Genomic DNA, 23,039 nt, shown 5'->3' with positions numbered 1-23,039 from the left:
TACAACTAATTTGATAGATATACAATGTACTAAGTGATTACAGAGGACCAGCCATGGGATGGTATGGTCATAGGGGGCTTTGTAAATGAGCTAGGGTTTGGAGTATGTACTAGGGTTTTGAGGCTTCCACTGAGAAATGGCAGTTACTGATTGTAGTTGAGTTTGTAGCATTTCCCAACTAGGGTCAGGGATGTTACAAAGCCTCCATCATTCCCAAAGTAATATAGAATGATCTTTGAAGATCCATAATTTAATATACAATTCTACTTTTATACATTCATGATTTCCTTAGCATCCTCACCAAACTACAATCAAATATTTTTAGTTGCCCTCCTTTGGTCTTCATTATAATTATTTTCCAAATTTTTAGACATCCATATGTTATTGTTTGTACAAATTTCAAATTTGAAACTCTCCCACCAACTTACAATGTGTCTTTAATTAAAATTAAGTCTACTATTCCAACACCTAGAACAATTCAATTTCTTTTTTTATAATTAAAAAAATAAAAAAATAAAATGAAATTTATAAATTGAAAAAGCTTCTACACTATATTTTATTATTTAAATGATTGAAATATTAAAACATAATAATAAAGAAATATATCCCTACATATATAATCTATTAAAAACAGTTAAACATAATAACATCATAAAATAAAATACTATCCAAAAATATAAATTTATCATACAAAATACCCCATCTCCATTTTAATAATTCTATCAAAATCTCACTACATAACCTTCACCATTACTTGTCCCAAACATCTTACAAAATCTTTAATTATGGGTCAGCCAAGGGATGTATCACACAAATTTACATTTTAACTAAGGGTTTATTACTTATATAAATAGAAACATAAATAATTTTGGAAAAAAATAGAAATAGAAATATTTTTAAATTTGTTTAATTTAAATTTTAAAATTCTGTTTATGAATCTTGGATAGACAATGATAGGGTGTTCTGTTAAGGCATTCCTTGATATAATTGGGTGTTCGGTTAAAACACTCCTTAATGATAAAAATTAATCATAACAAACTTACCATTTATTTTTATTTTTATTTCATATATATATATAACATGTAATTGAAATTTTTATATATAAAAAACTTCCATTTTTAATATTTAATAATACCTTATTACTCTCTTTATAAGATATTTTAAAAATAACCATATCCACTCAAAACAATCTAATAGTTTTCTCCTCTACTAAAATGATATTTTTACATATAATGGTTTCCTACTTTGCATTCCAAGATCTGCAGTATTCCAAATCTATATTCATATTTTGGTAATATATTTTAACGTTTAATATGGGTTGAAAACTCATAAATACACTTTTGAGAATGCCCTGGGCTGAAATTTACGACTCTGTTTGTAACTCTGTTTTCCAGAGCGCTGGCATGGGAAACAAAGAACTGTTGGCACATTTCAAAGGATATAAACCCATCAAGGCAAGACAAGCCTACGGTCCAAAGGGCCACCGTGGCATCAGTCTGCTGGTTTTTGAGGATTCCGCAGTTGGCTACTTGGAGGCAGACCGTTTACACAAGGATTTCTCGAAAGAAGGAAGAGGTCGAGCTGATTGGGAACGACGTGGAACGCTGACTCAGCCTCCTGGTGCAAAACGTATATTATATGGCTACATGGCAAAGAAGGAGGACATGGAAAACTTCAACAAACACATGGGTATCTAATATTTTTGTTGTTAAAATGTTTTTGCAATTTGTATTTAGCTAAATATTTAATTTTTAGATTTTAGTGTTGAATTTAAATTTATTTTAGGTTTTGGAAATATTTTGAAATTTACTGGATACAAACTACGTTAAATTATTAGCATATGAGTGTATGGCGGATCCTATTTCTCCCTCTATTGTAAATTTAATGCAGGCTGACATGCGGGGCGATAGCCACATGCAACACGCCCCGTGATGTCTAGGGGGCGATAGTCATCACCGCGGGCGTTGTATGTGGCTATCGCCCCCGCATGTCAAGCGCATTAAATTTACAATAGAGGTGGAAATAGGATCTGCCATAAGTGCATGGCTCAGTGGACGGGGTAGTTGGCTAACTCGCAGGATCTGCCATGAGTGCATGGCTCAGTGGACGGGGTAGTTGGCTAATTCGCACCCCACCCGCGAACCTCCTTCGTGTGGCTGCGCTGCAGCATATGCTGTTCCATGGCGATTATTCCGGTTCCGGTTGATATGATGGTTTCAATGTGACAGTTATCAGCTTGTTTGATATGTATATAATGTAATAAAAAAAGGGCCCTATAATGCTTCTGCTTGGAAACTAGCCCCTCCCTTTTGAAAAACCACGTTAAACTATTGAGTTTATTTTAGTGTTTAATTCTAAAATATTTTCAGAATCTATAATCAAAATAAAAAAAACTGAATTTCAATTACTAAAATTAAAATTTAATGTTTGCTGACCAGGCAATGGAAAGACGAAATATGATATGTTGTCATATAAATCTAAGGTTATAGAGCCTGTGATGAAAATGAAGGAGGACAGTGAAAAACTTGATTGGCTACAGGCTAAAATGGTTGAAGACAAAGCAGTCACTAAAAGTTTGGAAGAGACTGTGGACACAATGGCTGAAAGGCTTGAGATTCAAAAGAGTGAAGTGAAAATTATAATTGGCAAGGTTACAGAGAAATTTGATGAATGGAAGAAAGGGGTATGCTTTTACATTTTGAGATAAATTATTTTAGAGTTCCCTACTGTTAATGAAGTTAAATAAATTATTTTAGAGTTCCCTTACTGTTAATGAAGTTAAAAAATTAAGGTTGCAGGACTGATATGGTTTTGGTTTTTTGATTGAAATTTCTGAACAGCTGGACCATTTGGAACGTATCTATAAACAACAGATTGACGAGCTTATGGCAGAGGCTGAGAAAAGAGATAAGGAGATGGAGAAGATGAAGGAGTTGACTGCTGCAGAAGTGGGAGCCATTTCTATTATCAAAGCCTTCTAGCTTTCTGAATATAATTAAGTTTACAAAACATAATAGGGATGTTTTCACATAGAATTTAGTCTTTGTGATTTTACTTGCCTGCTCTTTGGTTTAGATCAACTATCCTGTAAGTAGTTGTGGCTCGGATGGCTGTTCTTAGTTTAAGAAATGTTAAAAAAATTGGAAGTTATTAATATTTCATAGTGTCGATGAGATCGATGAAAATTAATCTTTTATTATTAAATATGGGAAATAATTTAATTTTTTATTATTAAATATTGGAAATAATTTTTTTTAATAACAAATTTAATTAATAATAGATTAATATTTTTTTGAAAAAGGCAAGGTTACTAAATATTTAATGTTTTTATTTGAGATAAACAATTGTGAAATTGTGAGATATTTAAACATAAGAATTTAGAATTATATATATATATATGAAAAAATACTTGGATATGAATTATGGGTAAGATAATATTTTTTTTAAATTATTTTGGATATGTATTATTATTTTTTATAATATAATAAAAAATAAGCAAAATGTAATTATTAATAATTATAATACAAGAGTTATTTGGTGGCAATGTTATTAGTTTTGTTTTTTTTTTACATATTGTCATCCTGTGATTTTTGTTTATTATGCAATAATGACATGGGCTTATGTGTGAACATGATATTTTAAAGAGATTAAAAATAAATAAAAGTATTTAACATAATGGATAATGTTTTTAAATTTTTAGTATAAAATTGATAAATAATATGTATATATTAAAAATGAATATAAATTTTGTATTTATTATAAAGTTTTAAAGAGATTTATATTTAGAAAGACAAAATTTAATCAAAATTTTTAACTGTGAAATAACATCAACAATTTGAAGTCCATACCAAAGCTATACACCTTAGTTGCATGAGTACTTGTGTTCAAAGACAAGGACAACACATTTTGGAATAGGGGACTTAGTTCCTCAGGGCTAGGGGTACATTATATGCATATGAAAATATTATAAAAAGTTAAAATTTTGAGAAATGACACATTGCATAATATCATTTTGAGCAAATAACAACAAAAACATGCACATTGCTTCATTGAATTTTTTAACAAACATACAATGATTAGAAAAATATTGAACAAATGACTTGATCATTATCATTTGAAAATTGAAATTTAGCATTAATAAATCTAGACTCCTCATTCTTAAAAAGTTAAGATAAAGTGGCATGTACATATTCCACACTATGTTGAAAATTGGCAACAAGAAATTGCTAAAAATAGAAGTGCTAAAAATAGCAATTTGCGCATGGATTGGGCAACAGGGAATGAAAAATGGAAGTGCTAAAAGTAGAAGTTCTATTTTTAGCAGTGCAGTGTTCCTATTTTAGTCAGTCCCTCGACTAGAAATAGGAAGTAAAATTCGAATTTGATATTAACAGCAGTTTGGAAAATAATTAATTAATTCAGTTTGAGTTAATTAGTTAAAGAAAATCAAACTTGAAGTCTTTGTGAGAACATGCAATAATTCTCCACTGATTGGGGAATGTGTCCTTGATTTGCTCCATTGATTGAGGAATTAAGGATGAGTTCTATATTGAGAGGATTAGTTGACTTAGTTTAACTTAATCAAGTCCAATTAGATTAATTTAACAAGATGTTAAATTAATGAGATTCAGTTTGTTGATGCTTGCATGCATGTGACAACTGGTATTTTCATATAGCTGAGTATTCACTCATGAATAACTGATGCATGGCAATTCAGATAGAGACCCAGTTGAGATCAGATGAGTTTCTAGGATATTCCTAGTGAATATTCCTTACATGAGGAAGGAATATTATTCCTTCTAGTACTGCATAGTTGGATCTAAGGTGACAACAATTATGATTTGTCCAATTCACACATGTTATGTAATTGGACCCCAATCAAAACTGCGCAAGGAAATAGGGGCTTGGAGGACTTGTGGAGCCTATATATAGAGGCCTACATAGTCCATGAGACACATCATCAGAGTACATAGAGAGCAGGATAGCTTTTGAGCTGATTCTTTTTGTATGTTGTTGAGGATTTCCACTTGATTGATAATACAAAGATGGGGTTTTAGGATGGTGCTTTCCCTAGGTTATATCTTTTTTGTTATGGTTGATTACTTCTCATTCTTAGTTATATCCGTTCATGATTGATGTTGCTCATGTTCAATTAAGCTTCTGCAAATTTTATGGTAGATGTAGATCTAGTATTATGATTTAGTACATTGCATATATCAGTTTGATTTGCAGGTGAAATTTCTACATGATATCAGTGAGCTAGCTGATTGGTAGAGAAAATTCTACACACTATATTCAAACCACTTCACTGTATATCATTTCTCATAAAGCTTTAGCAAGAATAGAGCACCAAAATCCTTTCACTGTTGATTTGTTAACTCCTTTCAATGCCTTACTATTTCGCCCTTCATTATTGGAAATGAAATGGTAAATATGAGAGGGTATGTGTTTTGACTCTTAGAGCGCATGACAGTGTGAGGCAGGTGAACAAATAGGGTTCTATGGTAGGATCTACCCTATCCTTGCATCTTTGGGATTTTCTTAAAATTGAAAAATATTTTTTTCTGGATGGTGTGCCCCTGGAGAACCCAAAATCAAGGTTCAAGTACCCATTTTAGGTTTCCATCTCCACTCACCTGCTGGAAAAACTGGGTCGATTTGGGTTCATGAAATGAAGTCCTTATTCTAGAAATTATATGGGAAATGGGAACCCAAGATGGGCTTGGGTACCCTTGCCCTGAGTGTGGGTAACCATGCAACATAGCTAAATCCTATATTTTCCGCTCCACATAGATGAAGCCATTGCTTCATAATCTTCTAATATTATTGTAATGGAGGGTCAAGTAAGATCATAGCTATCAAGCATGAAAATTTACACAAGGATACTTTGCCAACAAAACTAAACTGCATAATAAATTTTGGTCGTTACAGTGAGTTTAAATGAGCAACCAATGAATAGACAGATGATAGGGCTCCTAATTTTTTAACATCGTTTATATCCAAGCACACTCTTTCGAATATATACCTTCAGATCCGAAGAAAAATTTGAAACAACTTTCTTGAACCCTGCTTTACAAAGATGCAAATTCATCCATCACAACAAATCCTTCTCAGGAGCTAAACTCATGAGTTCCTCCATTTCCTAGTAGATTATCATGCAAATAGTCATTAGAACATGTCAAACAACCTACTACATGAACAACTCCATGTAGAATCATAGTCCTTTAAAAAACACTTCAAACATTATATGTGGAAGCAGTTTATAACGCTCATTTCTATTAGATTCTTATGACAGTTTTACCTTACTATCATCAACCAACTTCACAAGCTTGGGTGTTTTCTTCAACTCAAAGTTTGATATAAGTTGTACCTTAAACAAAATTCCCAATGTGTTAGTGAATTTTCTTGCCTATATAGATTCAAATACTCATAGTAACAAATATCTTTCCACGTTGATCCTTCTACTAGCTAAAATAGAAATTGGGCCGATGAGATCATACCTTAATAATTTGAGATATTAAACCAAGTAAAAGATGAGGTTGCAAAAACAATACACAAATGTATACAAATTTAGAATAAGTAGAAAATAATGATGCAACTAAACACACAAACTGTATGTGTCAATCTAAATAAGATACAACAACTTATGAATAACATCGTAGTTGTAGAGACAACTTGTCCCATTGAAGGCTAATAGACCAAGCACAACATTAAAAAGCAAGGCTACAAGCAATGGACTTCTAGTGGGTGGTGACAAATAATATGTGGATATCAACTAATTTGAGTGATAATAAGTATTGATGTATTTCAATATAGGTTTGTTCTGTAACTAAAATGAATAACATTGTTTGACATAAAATTTGGATCCATTTTTAAATACAGAGGATGGTGTACTCTAGATCGAGATTAAAAAGAAAAACATCTTTTAGTCAATAAGTATAATTAAAAGGAAATATATAGTAGAAGAAAAAAATATATATATATATATATATATATATATATATATATATAGATATATATATATAATTCACCCAAAAGCTACATTCCTTCTGTGATGGATAGGATAGTAATAAGTGCAACCATAGGGTTGATCTTCACCTACCCTTCCTTCAACCAAATCTTGCATTCCAATATTGACAATTGTGCATCCAATTGCCTTTGTAGAATTGAGACAAAGAGTATGATTTTCATTCCTCTCCCATGGGTTGAGATTTTTCTTCGTATTTATAGTGCACTCATCAATCATCCTCGAGACTGCCAAATTGATCAGTTTACTCCACACATTCAAGAATAATAAAATGAATTGTCTTCATTCAAATTTGAGAGTTCGTACACTTATAGTTCTAATTATCTGCCAACAAAATAAATTCCTTGGCAATTTAAAATTACAATGATTTATATCAAACACGATGTCCATTATCATTAGAAGCCAAAATTGTAGTTGCCAAGAATGTATACCATAGCAGAACCCCATCCTTTGTTATCTCAAAGAGATCATTTGTGGAGGGGTCGATTGGAAGGTATCTCTTCATAATGGGGTCATTTTCAAAGCAATTGTTGATGTGTGCAACATAAACTTTCTTCTCAGACTCACTAATGGTATGAAACAATGTAGTTGTTGCTGCATTCAAAAATGAGGATGAGCTCATGCACCTTTGGAAATAGGGTATGTCTAGGTGTGTGCGTGTGAATATGAATGAACCCATGAGATTAAAAATCGTTACCATCCACTGCCAAATGGAAAAAGCAGTTAAATTTGTTTTAAAAACTTACACAAGATTTGAAATCCTTGAACTAAACTTGTGTGAACTAACTCTGGAGCTATGGATCTAAGACCAAGATGCCTACAAATCCCGCCATCTTCAATGAATTGGTCTATAATCCTTGCCTATGAGCCTTCAAAGCTCTATCTACTCTGCCTTCGAGCCTTCAAAGCTCTATCTACTCTGCATTCGAGTCTTCAAAGCTCTATTTGCTCTAGTTTGGTTTGCTATGCTCTGCACTAGTTGGGAATGAATCACTGAAAATAAAGGTAGATAGAGCTTGTTGATCTATAGGAGAAATAGTGTGGCAAAGCAGAGTACAGACGTTTGGTCCAATGTTTAATATTATTAAAATCTATAGATTCACTTTATGTAAACCTTGCTCGGTTATGTAGCCTTGATGGATTTTTTCAGTATGAACCCTTTTAAACTAAAGTCAAAATTGTAAACTTCATTAAAATAAATTCTGAATTTTTTTTTTGTACTATAAAATTAATACTTCAACATGGTCACTATATATCACTTATGGATTACATAATAAAAAGTAAAGCAAAACTTTGTAATATTATTATATTATATAAAAAATGATAATCACCTTGTTCTAAATAGTTAAATAATAAATATAATAATGTAAAGTGGGAAATGATGATATATATCCTTCAGTGATGTGTATGTGTATATATATATATATATATATATGATAACTTAGTTATCAAATTAGCACTGGAAAGAAGGATGACTCAACACTATTATTCAAAAAAAACATTTCACTCTTGCTAGATATCTTCAAGCCTTAAGTTGTTAACCTATTTCCTTACATCTAAAGAAAATAAACTTTTAACCAAACAAAAACAATTTAATGTTGTATATGATAAATACATTTAAACACACACACTCTCTCTCTCTCTATATATATACATATACATATACATATACATATATATATTAATTTAATAAAAATAACCTCAATTCCACGAATTTGGCTCAGATAATAATATAGATAAATGGCATGTCATCTCCAAACGGGCACTATCTTGCCACGGGGCACATATATGACAACATAAAGCATAATGAAAGTCCAAATATTTCCATTTCCTACCTTGTTGTAACTCATGTATTTAGATTATTAACCTCGGCTTTCTTAGTTTATTAATTTTATATTTTACTTTCTTAATTTATTAATTTTATAAAAATATATATTTAAAAAACATTTAATCAAAATTACAAATTCAATTATATTAATAATTATATTTTAAAAAATATTTTACTTAGAATTAGAAATTCAACAAAAAGAGGCCAACTCAAAACAATCACTATACTCCCTTTCAAAAGTATCTGAGCCAGCAACATTGATTTCTTAAGAGTTTACGACCAGTGTTGCGAGAAGAGGTTCTAGGTATTATATTTCTGTCCTTCATCATATTGGGCTAGTATTTTTCTTATTATATAGTTAGTAGTTAGGTTATATGAAATCAAAGCCCTATTTTGTTTAATATAAAGGTTTTATCTTAGTATCAACTCATATAAAGCATTCGATCCTTCAAACCAAAGATGTTAATAAAAGATATAATTAATAGATCACGGCTCGTAAAAATATTTCCTTTTGTATTAAATAATATTAATTATGATTAAAAGTCAAAACCATAACCAAGCAGATTGTATCTAGATTATAAGCGAGAAAGATGTGTAGACGACTGAAAAGTTGTAATTCAGACATGTCTAGACCTGCATTGCCAAATATTTTTATTTGACTTTGATAATTAAAATACTCTTATAAACAATAAACAAATACAACGTATCTTATTATATTAATAAATAAAATATATAAAGGTAAGAAAAGTGAACTAATCATATTGTCTATAATGCAATTTTTTGAAAGTTTTTTCGGCCGGTTTTTCCGGTCAAAATCTGGTAGCAATTTATTGGAATCGCAAGTTTGATAGTTAGTTTCTGCACAATCAAAGCGTCCCAGGGGTTTTTCAGGGTGCTGAATCCAAATATGCAGTTAAAAAACCATTTTAACTGCAACAAATCAAGATTTAACCTCGATTTCTTCCACCGGATTCCATCACCGGAATCTCCAAAAAGTCGCATTATAGACAACTCCAATTAAAAATAAAGATTTTGGAAATTTAAAAATATTACTAAGAAATACCGACAAATATAATAAAAGTGATAGTGATTGATCATGGCTGTGGTGAATATGGTCTATTAAATTTTAAGAAAGTAGATTAAGTGAAATTTTTTAATATTTTATTTCTATGACAAAAAGAAAAGAGAGAAGGATTATAAGATCATTGTAGCTTTTCCGATTTAACAAGTCAAAAAGTTTGGTGATGTGACAAATATTATGAAAAAACTAATCAATATAAAGACTAAGTAATATAAGAGAAAGTGCTTTTCACCTTTAACTCTCTTACTATTATAAAGAAGCAAATTCTTATGTTCCAAAGTGTTTTAAAATAAAATGATAATTTATAACAATAAAAAGACGTCAATATATTTACTATATATTACTAATTCAAGTCAATAAATACAAACAAAATTGCAATTGATTTATCTCAATAACAACATATAATATATAATGAGATATTATATAGAGTTTTATAACAATGTTGTAATTATTTGTGTATTAATTTTTTATAGAAAAATTAAGTCCATAATCTGGTTTTATATTTTATTGAAGATAATTAAATTTGATTTTTTTTAGATACGTAAATGATTTGCACATATTGCACGAAAGGAATTTATATATATATAAAAGTTTATAACTTCTTTAATTAATTATTTAGCTTAATATCTTAATTTGTTAATAATTTTTTTTTTTATAATTTTTAAATATATTTTAATAAAATAATTATTTTTTAATATTATTTATATAAACCTTTGATGGGGTGTTAATTTGGTTTATAGGGTCCTTAGAGGCCGCGCCTACCAACCCATAGTTCCCATAAAGCATTAATGGTAACAAGACACAATCTTCCTTCGCATACATGCACATGCAATCTAACATTTGGCATAGAGTTTCTATTGATTGGCTTGTATGGATGAGGCGTTAGTCTACAGTGAATGAAGAGGAGATGAGGGAAGGTCCTTAGTCTCCTTGTTATATGTTACGATTAAGATTGAAGGAGTAAGTTCCATCGTGTTGTGGCTAATGGCTGGATTAAAATGTTAGAGAATAGGGAGTGAATGCATGTGCAAACTCAAAGCGAATGCGTTAGGTTTTTTTAACATTTGGTTATGTGCTTGGATGCTTGAGGATTTCTTTCTAAAAGGGTCGTTGTGGGTTTTTTGTAATATCCCCGAGTTACATTTCCATGTAAATAAATGATGTATGGGCATTATAAAGGCAAAAATAAAACCAATGTCATGGGACACATATTCCAAGCTGAATGAGGGGAAAAACATTGCATTGGGGTCCCTTCGACGTTAATTACTTATTGACTATGGAAATTGGCATTGGCGAGAGGCAAAAGGAAATAAATGACAAATTAATTATTATAGGCTAGCAATGACACGTGGAAAAGTGCAAAAGAAATAAAAGAAAACGAAAGAAACTCCATTTTAGCAAGTGGGGAAGAGGAAGAGACAAGAAAATGAGAAAATAGACAAGAATATGCATTCAAAAAAAAATGAAGAAAAAGGAAAAGAAAAGAGAGAGAGAAAGAGCATTCGAGCATGGACAAACTTTGGGAAGAATAGGAGAGAGAACACTACAACACAAGGAACAAGCAAGACAAGCAAGAGATAAGCAGAGACAAGCAGGGAAAAGTATGGAGAGCAAGAGGAATTGGATCAACAACTAGCAATGACAGAAAAGAATAGAGGAAATGGCATCGAACATGAGGATTTTTGTAGGTAACAGTTTGCATGTGTGATAATCATGTTGGGATTTGAATTCATGGTTCCTGCGTTGGTTTGTTGGTCATTTTTGATGTCATTGGCATGGGATTTTCCTGGAGTGACAATCATGTACATACTTTTCCTTATGTCATTTCCTAGATAGCCATGATCTTGTGGGCTCCCTGTTTGGTTGAGCTTTGGATGCCATTTGATTTTGGATCCTGGTTGAGGTGGTCTTAGGAAAATCCCAAGGGTTGAAGGTGGATATGGTTTTCTCCTGGCAAGCATTTGACAGGAGAGTGGAGACAGGAAAATTCCTTTGGTTATGGTGAAGAAATTCTGAGGCATCCAAGCTTGTATTGGTTTTGGTGGTTTCTAGACTGGTTTAGGTGAATTCATGGTGTCTTGAGGGCAGGGGTGGTTTTCCTTTGGATTCCTTGTTTGATTATATTTTAGTTTATCCCATGTGATCCCACCTTCAGGCTTAGAATATGGCACGAGGGTGATTGGGTGGAAAGAAATAATTGGTTCAGCGTAATCTATGGTCAAGTGGTACATGGAAGTCCCTAACTTGGTTAGGACTATGCATATGTTATTATGTGTTATTCTTTAATGAGATCAAGGAGCACAAGTTTTGGTTGATGTCTGATTATGTGACTAGTTTGTCATGGATTCATTCTGGTTAAATGACTGTTACATGTTTGATGTATTTCTTGTTAAATGAAGTGCTCTTATTATAGATCTTTCTCATGGTTTTGATGGTCTCTTTGATGATTTATATGGATGCATGTGCTAATATGTTTTTTATTGTAGATAATATGAGAATGAAGTGAGCCTCCTTGAAGAATATATGATACAATTAATGAAACAATGAACATGTTATGAATTCATGACCTACAGGTACTATGTTTAGAAAGTGTTTGTATAAATGAACATTATTTGTTATGTAAGATTGAGCAAGAACAAATCCTAAGAATATGTTGTGGTCACCAACAACCCCCCCTCTTTGTTTGATATTAGCCATAACATCAAGCAAAGGGGGGACCCTGAACAAAAAATCCAAAAAAATATTTTGTTAAAATTTTTGTATTTTTCTCCCTAAGGCTTAAATCGCATCGCAAGGAAAGACTAAAGCATCCCCCAAGCGCGAAAAGCAAAACTGCGAAAGAGCGACGCGAAGTTCATCGCGTCGCATGCATTCCAAGCGCTCTTAAAAAGAAGATCTTCAAGAAACGCTGATCGCCGATATGCGACATCGCACATCGCAAACGTCGCACTAAGAAGCATAAACCATTGAATGAAATCAGCGATCTGCGATGTCAGCGATCTGCGATCTGCGATATCAGTGAACCGCGACTAGCGATCAGCGATCTGCGATCTGCGATATGAAAAGACTCATCGCAAGAATTCTCCGACATACACGATAGACCCAAGATTAAGCGCGCGCCTTAAAGGAAATTAATCACCACATGCTTGAGTATCCAGAAATGATTGCATCGCATTTTCCGAAGAGTCAAGTCATGATGAATGTCAGGATTATGCATTCATTAGAATTTAATGCTTTCATGTCAATCTTTTCATTTCCCTTCTTCTTTGCGTAGACTGCAAGACACGCAACTGATATAAATCTATATGCAGGAAACATCTAAGGAAAAGGGGAAAGCGCCAATCAGATAACAGAGAAAAGATGCCTCCGCAAATGGATGCCGCATGCAGCAGGACCGCGGATTCCAGACTATCAGCCAACCGGCACTGATGAAATTAGACTATCCAAGACGAAGAGTCAAAGGCGCACAAAAGCAGCGTGTTTGCAAAAGATCCTGAAGCTCAGACTTGGTAAAGCAGAGAAAGAAGCGCAAGAGAAGGAGGACGCTCCAGAAAAGCCTGGAACAAAGAACGGAAGAAATTCTCGACACAGGGAATTGCCCATACAGCACGACTCCTAACTCACTCAGTCATTCGCACGACCAAAAACCAAAATAGCAACAGCAAAATCAGTTCGAGAAGAACCTGGGTTGTGCTAAATATATACGCAGCGAATACACCCAGCTAGAGAAAGATTTTCGAAAATATCTTCTGGTCTGTCAGAAGGAGGTGCCAGCTCTTGTTATTTCCACTTTTATCTCCCGAGTGAAAGAAGAAGGCAGCCAGCCGACTCTTCCCAGGCAAACGTTGCACTGTTTACAGCACTAAGGAGAATATATAGAAACGGTCAAAAATTAGATTTAAGTTTTAGAAATAAATTTTATTTTAGTAAAGGGCGGTGATTTGAAGCCGTTTCCCTAAATTCGTGTAATTAAGATTAATTAGTTAGTAGTATTTAACCCTTCTCATGGCATTTGGAGAAGGGTCCGGAAATCTGTCAAAAAACTTGTCCTCAGAACATGCACTTCTGCACCCTCGGAGGGGGTTTTTGATGAATGGATGGATCGAGATTTATTTATGTTTGCATTTTAATGTCTGTTACTGATGTTGCACTTCTGTACTCTTAGCAGATATTAGAACAAGTAGAAATAAATCATTATTGCTTGAAGTTTATTAGTGAAGTCAGTCATAAATGGTACTTTTATCTCTTGACTAAATTCTGCTAGTATTCCTAAAGTGATATGCAGCTGAGTTCTTTATATGTTACTGTATGAATGTGTGTATTACCATTTGGCACTTCTGTATGGTGGAGTCATTTATTTATGCTTGACATATGAATAACTAATTATGCGATATGTTGTTCACAACTGTTCTGCCTAACTTCTTATGCAGAGTGGTTTATCTTTATTGATTTATATTCTGATAATAGCTGAATGATCTTTATTACCAGCTGTTGTTTGAAATCTTTCTAGATCGCATAACAAAAGAAAACACCCCGGGTTAGCGTAGATTAGATGTATTGTTTTTCTTCATTAGATTATATTAGTATAGAGTTAGTTTAGCAGTTAGAATTAAGACTAGCTTAGAAAAACCTTTAAATCAATACCATCAAACTCTACACACACACGCACACCCTTCACATTGGGAAACTGGTCCCATTACCCCCTGTCGGACCCGCTACTCCAAACGGGCAAGGAGCCGCCAACCAGGTTCCGGACCGGGTGGGTATCCCCCTTGTTGTTGACCCGATTTCGGGGCCCTCAACATTTCTGGCGCTAGAAGGAGGGCCTAAGCTATGAATGGCGCATAATTCAAAATCCAAATACCATTCTAAGAGCAAATCACCCTTACCAACTTCCCCGACTTCTCCGGTACGATTAAACTCGGAACTAGAGGTCGTTCGGGCATCCACCGCTGCTACACACCCTAATACATCAGACCAACTTATCATTGATCCCCCTGAAATTCAAACTTTGATCCGTAAACTCCAGGGATTCTCTATTTTTACTCAGAGGTCTGATGAATCTAAAGGCAGCGTGACTTCGCAGTACAATCCTGCTCATCCCCTGACCAGATTGAAGAGTGAAAGGTTTGGCATCCAGCCAACTGAAATTCCTCTCCCCACTAGGAAAAGAGCAAGGAAAGCACTTCCAGAGTCTGACAGAGAGACTCTTTCGTCCACTTCGTCCATTTCAACTCCCTCTCCGCGAAGTCAACCACCCACATCTTCACCTCAAATCACCCATCCATCTTCCACAACCCTTCCTCCGCAATCATCGAAGATCATAATATCTCCATCTTCTCAACATCAGAGATCACCTTCTGCACTTTTGTTAACTAGCAACTCAGCGATGGCCCAATCTCCATGGAACAATCCTGGGGCGGTTTTAATGCCTCCACCCCTAAGTCCAATACCCGCCCATCCTGAGAAATGGCTACCGAAGTTCAATCCAGAAACAGGAATGCTAACTGAAGAACATATCAATAATTTCATGCTTTCTATTAATCTCAACGGAGTTACCAACGAAGATGTCGTGGTCCGACTTTTTCCCTATACAATGCAAGGGACAGCCGGGTCATGGTATTTTTCGCTGCCCTCCGGATCTATCACGAGCTGGGACATTTTTCAAAATCAATTTCTTACCAAATTCGGTGATGATAGATCGACAGCGACACTGATCAACGATTTATCCAATCTTAAAGCTGAGGCTAGGGAACCCATTAAAGATTTTAACTTACGGTTCAACAAGATCCTCAACAAAATCCCCGCTGCTTCCCAACCCAACGAGGAAGTGAGATGTGAATGGTACATCACGGCCTTACCTTCAAACTTGGCCATCTTCGTAGATAGGGCAAGCAAGACAACCTTAGTTGAAAATTTGACTGAGGCGTTAGCAGTTGAAAAACGCGTAGTAGCCCTAGAAAAGAGATCTGCAATCGAAGAACGTAAATCTAAGAAAATCTCTTTCAAAGAAGACACCAAGAAGAAGCAAACGAAAGATCCTTTCGATATGGAAGGATTACAAAAGGTGTTAAAGGCCATGTCTAATGAGATGATTGACATAAGAAAACAAGTAGCAGAATCGTCCCCAAGAAAGCCTTTTAGGAATTTTAAAAGAAATCCTCCCATGGAGATGAAGCCACCCAATGTGGTCTCAAACATTGAATCTGAAGAAGAAGAAGAAGAGAGCACCATCGAAACACAGACCGACGATGAAGAAGTGGTGGAACTGCAAGGAATGTGGGATTTCATCCTCCCACAAGAAGAAGATCAAGAAGCATTTCCGGTTAGCACACGAAGCAAAAATCAACTTGATCCTCCCCAAACTACCCCCAAACAGAAGGGCGCAAGCCCTGCAGCAAAAGAAAAGGTTGCAACAAAGAAAACAACTGCTAAAGCGACCCAATTTAGCCCAGTCCAATCAGATCAAACGCCTCCATCAAGAACACTGATAGTGTCGGATGAAATGGAGTATAACATCATCGATGACATGAAAAAGACTAGGGCTAATATCACTCTGTACGAGTTGAGCAAATTGAAACACCAACAGAAAATCATGATGAAAGAGTTACATGCCGTACCTACTACACCTTTACCTACAGCTGTAGCTTCCCACCATATAGGAAGACCTCCGGTCAACACGATCAATAAAATCAATCCGAATGACATCGCTTTGATTGGAGGAAGATCTAGATCTCATACTCCTCCTTTCCTCCTCACTTATGAAATCTTTAATAGAAACGTGCACAACTGCTTGGTTGATTCTGGTGCCTCAACCAATATTTTACCCAGGTCAATATGTGCCAAACTGAATGTTCAACCGCAAAAATCCGCAGTGCGCATAGTTCAACTTGATCGATCGCAAGTCGAAGTGATATGTGAACTTAACCAAGTGACCATAAGACTGTCGTCTAACCCCAAGGTATGCCAGGTTATCGACATTCTAGTGGTTGATATCCCTGAATTTTATGGTTTGATTCTTAGCAGGGACTGGTCCGAGAAACTCCACGGATACTTTTCAACTGATTGGTCGCACATGTGGTTACCCTCCAACGGGAAACCAAATCAAATAAAGGTTGAACGAGAATTGCACCAAAAATACATAGTGACAGATTTGGAAGGAGAGAATGAAGCCATAGCATACAACAGCAGCATCATAGGCAACTACTCGGTAGATTCTTTCCTCGGAAACTTCAATGCTCACATATCACCTTATTTGGAAAATTCAGTTTTGTCCCAAGTAGAAAACTTTTCCCAGACTGATGATTCAAAATGTGTTAGTTTTTTAGATAACCCTGTAAATACATCTTTATTTTGGAAATTATATTTTGATGGCTCTAAGTCCAACGAGGGAGCAGGAGCAGGATGCGTTCTAATTAGCCCAGACGGAAATAAGACTATGCTTACATGCAAACTCGAGTTCGATTGCACGAACAACACAGCGGAATATGAGGCCTTGGTGCAAGGCCTATACAAAGCAATCGGATTGAACGTCAAGTATCTTCAAGTCTTTGGAGATTCCGAGATCGTCGTCAAACAGGTACGTAACACCATACACTGCCTGTCAAGTCATTTGAAGCACTATCAATCTTTAGTACAAGATCTCACTGCACATTTCATAGCATTCAATATTTCGTCAGTCCCGAGACTCCAAAATGCAAGCGCGGACCTGTTAGCTAACGTAGCCTCCAGACTCATTCCCTCCGAAGACTTTAGTCCAGATAGATTCTCGATAGAGTTAATTTTTAAACCGTCCATCCCTGACAACATCACCAACTGGAGGGTATTCAATGACGACCCAGACATCGTAAGTTTCCTCACCTCTGAAGGATCCTACTCAAACCAGATAATTGACGAAGACTGTCATGATCACCAAATACAACAAAATAGCACTGATAATGCTATACCCAAATCAGTGGTCAAACTAGAAGACTTATATGACTTAAAAATTCGGTTCAAAAGGTCAGCTAATGCCAAGCTCTACAGTTCAACTCTGAACTACGAATCAGTGAACCTAGGTGTTAGTGTCGGTCATGATGCCCTCCATCGGTGATCAAAAGCTCTTTGCATTATGCATAGGTAGGTGTCTCATCAATGTCAGTTTTGCATTCCGTTAGGCATGCCATAAAACTGATGGAGGAGCTAGTCCTTGTTCCCTTCTTAGCTTTGCTAGATCAGGTCATATCAGTTAATGAGCTTGTGTCACATTTGTTTTGCTTTGTCTTGAAGTCCAAAGTCTTAGGTCTAGGGTTTTGGTCAAAAGTCTTTGCAATGTCATGAGTCAAAAGTCCATGAGTCCCCAGCAAGCCAGAAGGAGGTATGTAAATATGTTTCATTGATATTTTCATCAGGTACAGCTCATTTATACCTTGGATTTAAAAACCCTGTTTTTAAAGCCAAGGTCATGTCAATTTTGCAAAAAATAAGGAAATTTCAAAAATTCTTCAAAATGTCGGCAATAGCCCTGGTCTTCTCGCCAGAGTCCATCAGATGGTCTACCTGCAAAAAGAACGGAGTTAAAGCACTCAAAGAGCCAAATTCAGGACAAAGAAAACTCAAATCAGTGTTAAAAGTGAATGCCAAAACAAAACATTAGAAAGTGGGTTTGGTAAGTAAATTTTTTCAAATTGGGCCTATAAAGAGTCAAATTCCCTCTAAAACACCCTCATTGTGCATCTAAGAGCTTGCAAGGCAAAGAGATAGGGCGAAGAGGCGAACGAAGGTGAAGTGCAGAGAAATTGGTCGTTTTTCAGGTGCGCGACCTGTCAGGGACTGTGCGCGACCTGTTGGGCGGTGCGCGACCTGTCAGGCACCTCTCCGCAGTGCAAAAACATAACGGGCGCGACCTGTCAGCCCATGCGCGACCTGTCAAAGCCTGTACGCGACCCGTCAACCTGTCACTCACAAAACCGCTTCAAAATTTGCTCAATCGCCCTCGTGCTTGCCAAATCAATCGAGGTAGGGTCTTTTAACGTGTTGGATGCTTGAATCAAGGATGTTGGGCTTGTGCTTATATATATTTTTGCTACCAAGAATGTAAAGAGAAATGGATTTTAGTTATTGCTTGTTCATGTAGGCATAGTGCTAGGGTTGGTGTTTTTTCAAGGTTTTTATTCCCATTTATATTCCCTCCATTTTTTCCCATTGATTTCGCAATTGTCATTATACATCTCTATCATATGTCATTTGCAAAGAAATTAAAATTTTCCCATCTCCAAATGTCAAACCCTATCCCTCCCTAAACATATTCCCAAAACCCTAATACCCTCCATTGTGATATAAAAACACACACAGCAAAAGAACAAATTTCTATGCAAGAAAAACAAAATGATGTGCAAAAAGAAAAAGGCAATATGATGGCAAAATGACAAAACTAAGAGAAAGGCAATATGGCTGTGCATAGTCATTACAAAACAGAGAACATATTGCTGTGTATATTCAAAGCAAAAACAAAGACAATGCAGCTGTGTATATTTATCAAAAAGACATATTGCTTTGAGTATTCATTACAAAAATAATGTTGCTGTGTCTCCCAAAACTAAACCCTGTTTTCCCTTTTCCCTTCTATCCCCTAATATCCTTGTTTCAATACAACTCTTTTCCCTTTTGAAGTTGTCAATGAAATCCCTTTTCCCCTTTTGACAAAAATGTAAATAAAGCCCTCCTTCCCCTATGACAAATGTAAAAGAATCCCTTGTTTCCCTTAGCATCAAATGTACATGAATCCCTTGAAAAACAGAGTATGCCTTATAATGTACAGTCAAAGGACAAAATCAAAGAGCAAGTTGTTGATGCTAGTGATCTATGCTGCCCCATACCCCTGTTATACATGCTGTCCCTTACCCCCTGTTGAGCATGTATATCCTTTCCCTTGGTTATTATCATCCATGTTTCCCTGATAAAAACATTTCTTTGCAAATGATTTCCCGGTGATTAAGATGAGATTGTATGTTTGACAGTTTGTGAATTGTCCCTTAGAAATTCCCTATTTTTATATGTTTCCCTTTCCTTATGAAAAATCCCCTCCCCTAACATTTCCTTCATGATTTTGTTCCCCTTGAAAACAGCATACAACTCAGCATTTTTGCAGGCAAGGGCAGCAGTCTACTTTATCTATTTTCTCCACTTTGCTCAAAAGCACCATGTCAACCACTGAAACCTATGAGCAAGGTGATGACCGGTCTTCTTCCACAGAGGTTGAGGTACAGCGGAGGCCTCGTAGGGGTGGCAAAGATGGTCATCATAAAAGAGAGGAGCCCACCTCTTTGGCAGAGTTGCAGGCCTGTCCTATGGCAGTGAATTGTTTCCGTTATATGTCATGTTTTCAGTTCTGTGAGAGGCTTGCCCAGATTTAGCACCACAGGGAGTTGGCCCGCTTATTTGTTTTGCACCTTCATGATGGGCAGGTCACTCTTGCAGGGGTGAATTTTGTGCTATCTCCGGAGGTGATTTCAGAGGCTACCGGGATACCAAATGTGGGTGAGGTGTGGCCCAAGCGCAAAATGTTGGATTATGTTTATTTTGAGCCATATGTCAGGCCAGCATTCATGAGCCACTTGTCGGGGGTCTTTCCTTTCAGATTCCTTCGGGGGAGTATGCTCCGATCATGCGGCTTATCATGCATTACTTCACATGTGAGGGGAGATTTTCACAGGTCTTCTCTTATCACATTCGCCTGTTGATGCACTTTACCCGAGTGAGGATGATGAACATCCCGGGTTTCTTCTTCCAGGACATTCAGAGGATGGTGTCCGTGTTTCAGAGGCGGTCCCCAGCTCAGCAGTATAGGAGTTTGTGCCATCATGGTCTCATCCAGCTCATTGTTTCCCATCAGTTGAGTCAGCAGGGCATTCCATGGGCAGACTTCATTTCTCATGAGTTCTTTACAGTGCCACCACAGCGAGAGCCAGAGCCAGAGGCCATTTATGAGGAGGGAGGTCAGTCACACCAGCCTGAGATCACTGTTCCGAGACATGTTGCTTCCTCACCTCAGCTCACTTATCAGAAAGGCCCGAGGGCCTTGTTTGCAGCAGCTCGGCGAGTACTATCTCCACAGCAGGTGGAAGGGGTCTCGCCATCATCATCTACAGGTCAGCGAGTGTTATCTCCACACCAGGTGGAAGGGGCCTCGCGTTCTCCATCAGCAGTACGGGAGGGCAAACAGCCCATGACAGAGGAGGAGAGAGCCGGTGACACACAGGTTGACATCATTGATCTTGATGCTCGCTCCCCCACTTCAGATTTGCATGAGATCATCCGACAGAGAGAGGCGGAAAACTGCTTGTTACAGCAGAAGCTCGACATGGCCCAATGGACAATAAACTATCTTAAGCAGCGCAACAAGCAACTTGAGGATGAGAAAGAGTTGGATGAGCTGTGGAGGATTCGAAGTGACCGAGTCATCAACCGTAGGAGGCCCGGTGACTTGCTGCCCAAAGAGAGGGAATCCATGCTTATCCGTGTGAATTCACACTTGGAGAGGCTATTGGAGAAGGCCAACCAGGACAAGAGACTACTACGGAACATGAAGAATCATTACTGGGCGAGGATGCATGTTTGCAAAGCAAAGATGAAGATATTCCAGAGGAGGTTGTCCGAGGCCCGCAAGAGGAAGAAGAAGACCAACCCGCTCCGTATCTTGGCTGAGGCCTCTCTCACTCACCATGATACTCATTAGCATCCTCCTAGCAGCAAACCCAAGAAATTTTGAGAGTTTTGAAGCATTTTTGGCATTTTTGGGAATTTTACAGGTTTTGGCCATTTGACGAGTCTCACCCCGCGCGCGACCCTACATGGGGGCAACTCAGAACGGGGAAAACTTTGCATTTTTGGAATTGTCATGCAAAAATACACTTTCCTATGGATGGGTTTCATATTTTATGGAGATTTGGGCTTCCAAAAGCTCAAAATACATGCAAATTTTGACTTTCTGCCCCTATTTTGAGTTGCAGAAAGCTGTCTTGGCAGAAATGACTTTTGAGGGGTCAAATCAACTCCAAATTCAAAAATTCCTGTGGGGTTGGAAAGTAGACTCGCAGAACTTTCCAACGAGCTATTTTGCACCTAATTTGGACACCAGGAAGGCCCTCAAACAGAGCTGTGAATGTGCGCGACCTGTCAGAGTGATGTGCGCGATCTGTCAGGGAAATTTGTCTGTTTTGACCAGTTCGGCCAGCAAAACACTGTTTTCATCTTGGTTGACTTTTGAGGCATGTAAATGATGGATTTTTGTGTAATTTTCATGGCACTTAGATACTTTTACTCTCCTTCATCACTTCTAGAAGATTCTTTGATGTAAATGGTAAATATATAATGCATGGATAGGTTTCCTAAGTTTTAGAGGCAAGTTGTTTTGACTGCCTATTATCTAGTGCTTAGTTTAGAATTAGTTGAAACAGCTCCTAGGAAGCTGAGCTCGACCCCTAGAGGTGGGGAAAGGAGTTAGATCATCTATATTATGCCTTCTCTTGCTCATTTTCATGGTTGAACTCTTGAGGGAGAAGCTCCTATTGTATATTTTACTTGTATCTCTGCAATTTGAGGAAAAGGAAGACCAGGGTTTTGCAGACATCATTGGGATTCTTGTGGATTCTTGTGTTGATGGTGTGTTCTCTTATTGTAATTGTAAGTGTGTTTATGTGTTCCATCTCTTTCTTTACTGCAGCTTATTAAACAAATGAAGTGATAAAGTTTGAATTCATGCTTGCCATGCTCAGCTTTCAAATTTGTTTAATGTTTATGTTTTCCACTGTCTAAAGAGAATTCAAATCCTTTGTTTGCTCTCTTTAGCCTTCTTATCTTTCTTCCAGATCATCCATTTCAGCTAAAGACATCTACACAATTTCCTACCTTGCCCCAAAGACTTCCCTGCAGAAACTGTGTCCAATCCCCGCACCCTAAATTACAAATCCTCAATTTGCCACCAAAAACCCCAAAAACCCCCAAATCAACCTTTTAATCAGTTTACTAGCCTAATATCAGTGTTACCTTTGATTGGTCATCTCATTTCATTGAAAATTTGCCGAGATTGACCGGAGAGAGCCTTCTCCTGCCCCGTAGGGCTA

The 23,039-nt window shown here is 36.4% G+C and overlaps 1 protein-coding gene across 1 annotated transcript in view; it reads left to right on the top strand.

Annotated features, from left to right (window-relative positions):
* Positions 1–3,161, top strand: part of LOC149265976 (protein SUPPRESSOR OF GENE SILENCING 3 homolog) — a 66,933-nt gene extending 63,772 nt beyond the window's left edge. Inside the window, exons 3-5 of the mRNA XM_089429909.1 lie at positions 1,395–1,689; positions 2,439–2,683; positions 2,841–3,161. Of these exons, the coding sequence (XP_089286035.1) occupies positions 1,395–1,689; positions 2,439–2,683; positions 2,841–2,981 (681 nt within the window). The 3' untranslated portion in view covers positions 2,982–3,161. The remainder of the gene's footprint in view (positions 1–1,394; positions 1,690–2,438; positions 2,684–2,840) is intronic.
* The last annotated feature ends 19,878 nt before the right edge of the window (positions 3,162–23,039 follow it).

Source organism: Pinus tabuliformis, chromosome 6 (genome assembly GCF_031772625.1).
Source record: "Pinus tabuliformis cultivar Carrire ecotype Pingquan chromosome 6, CPIR1, whole genome shotgun sequence".
Classification (NCBI taxonomy): Eukaryota; Viridiplantae; Streptophyta; class Pinopsida; order Pinales; family Pinaceae; genus Pinus; species Pinus tabuliformis.
The sequence above is the reverse complement of the archived record's forward strand: the minus strand, read 5'-3'. Positions and strand labels throughout refer to the sequence as shown.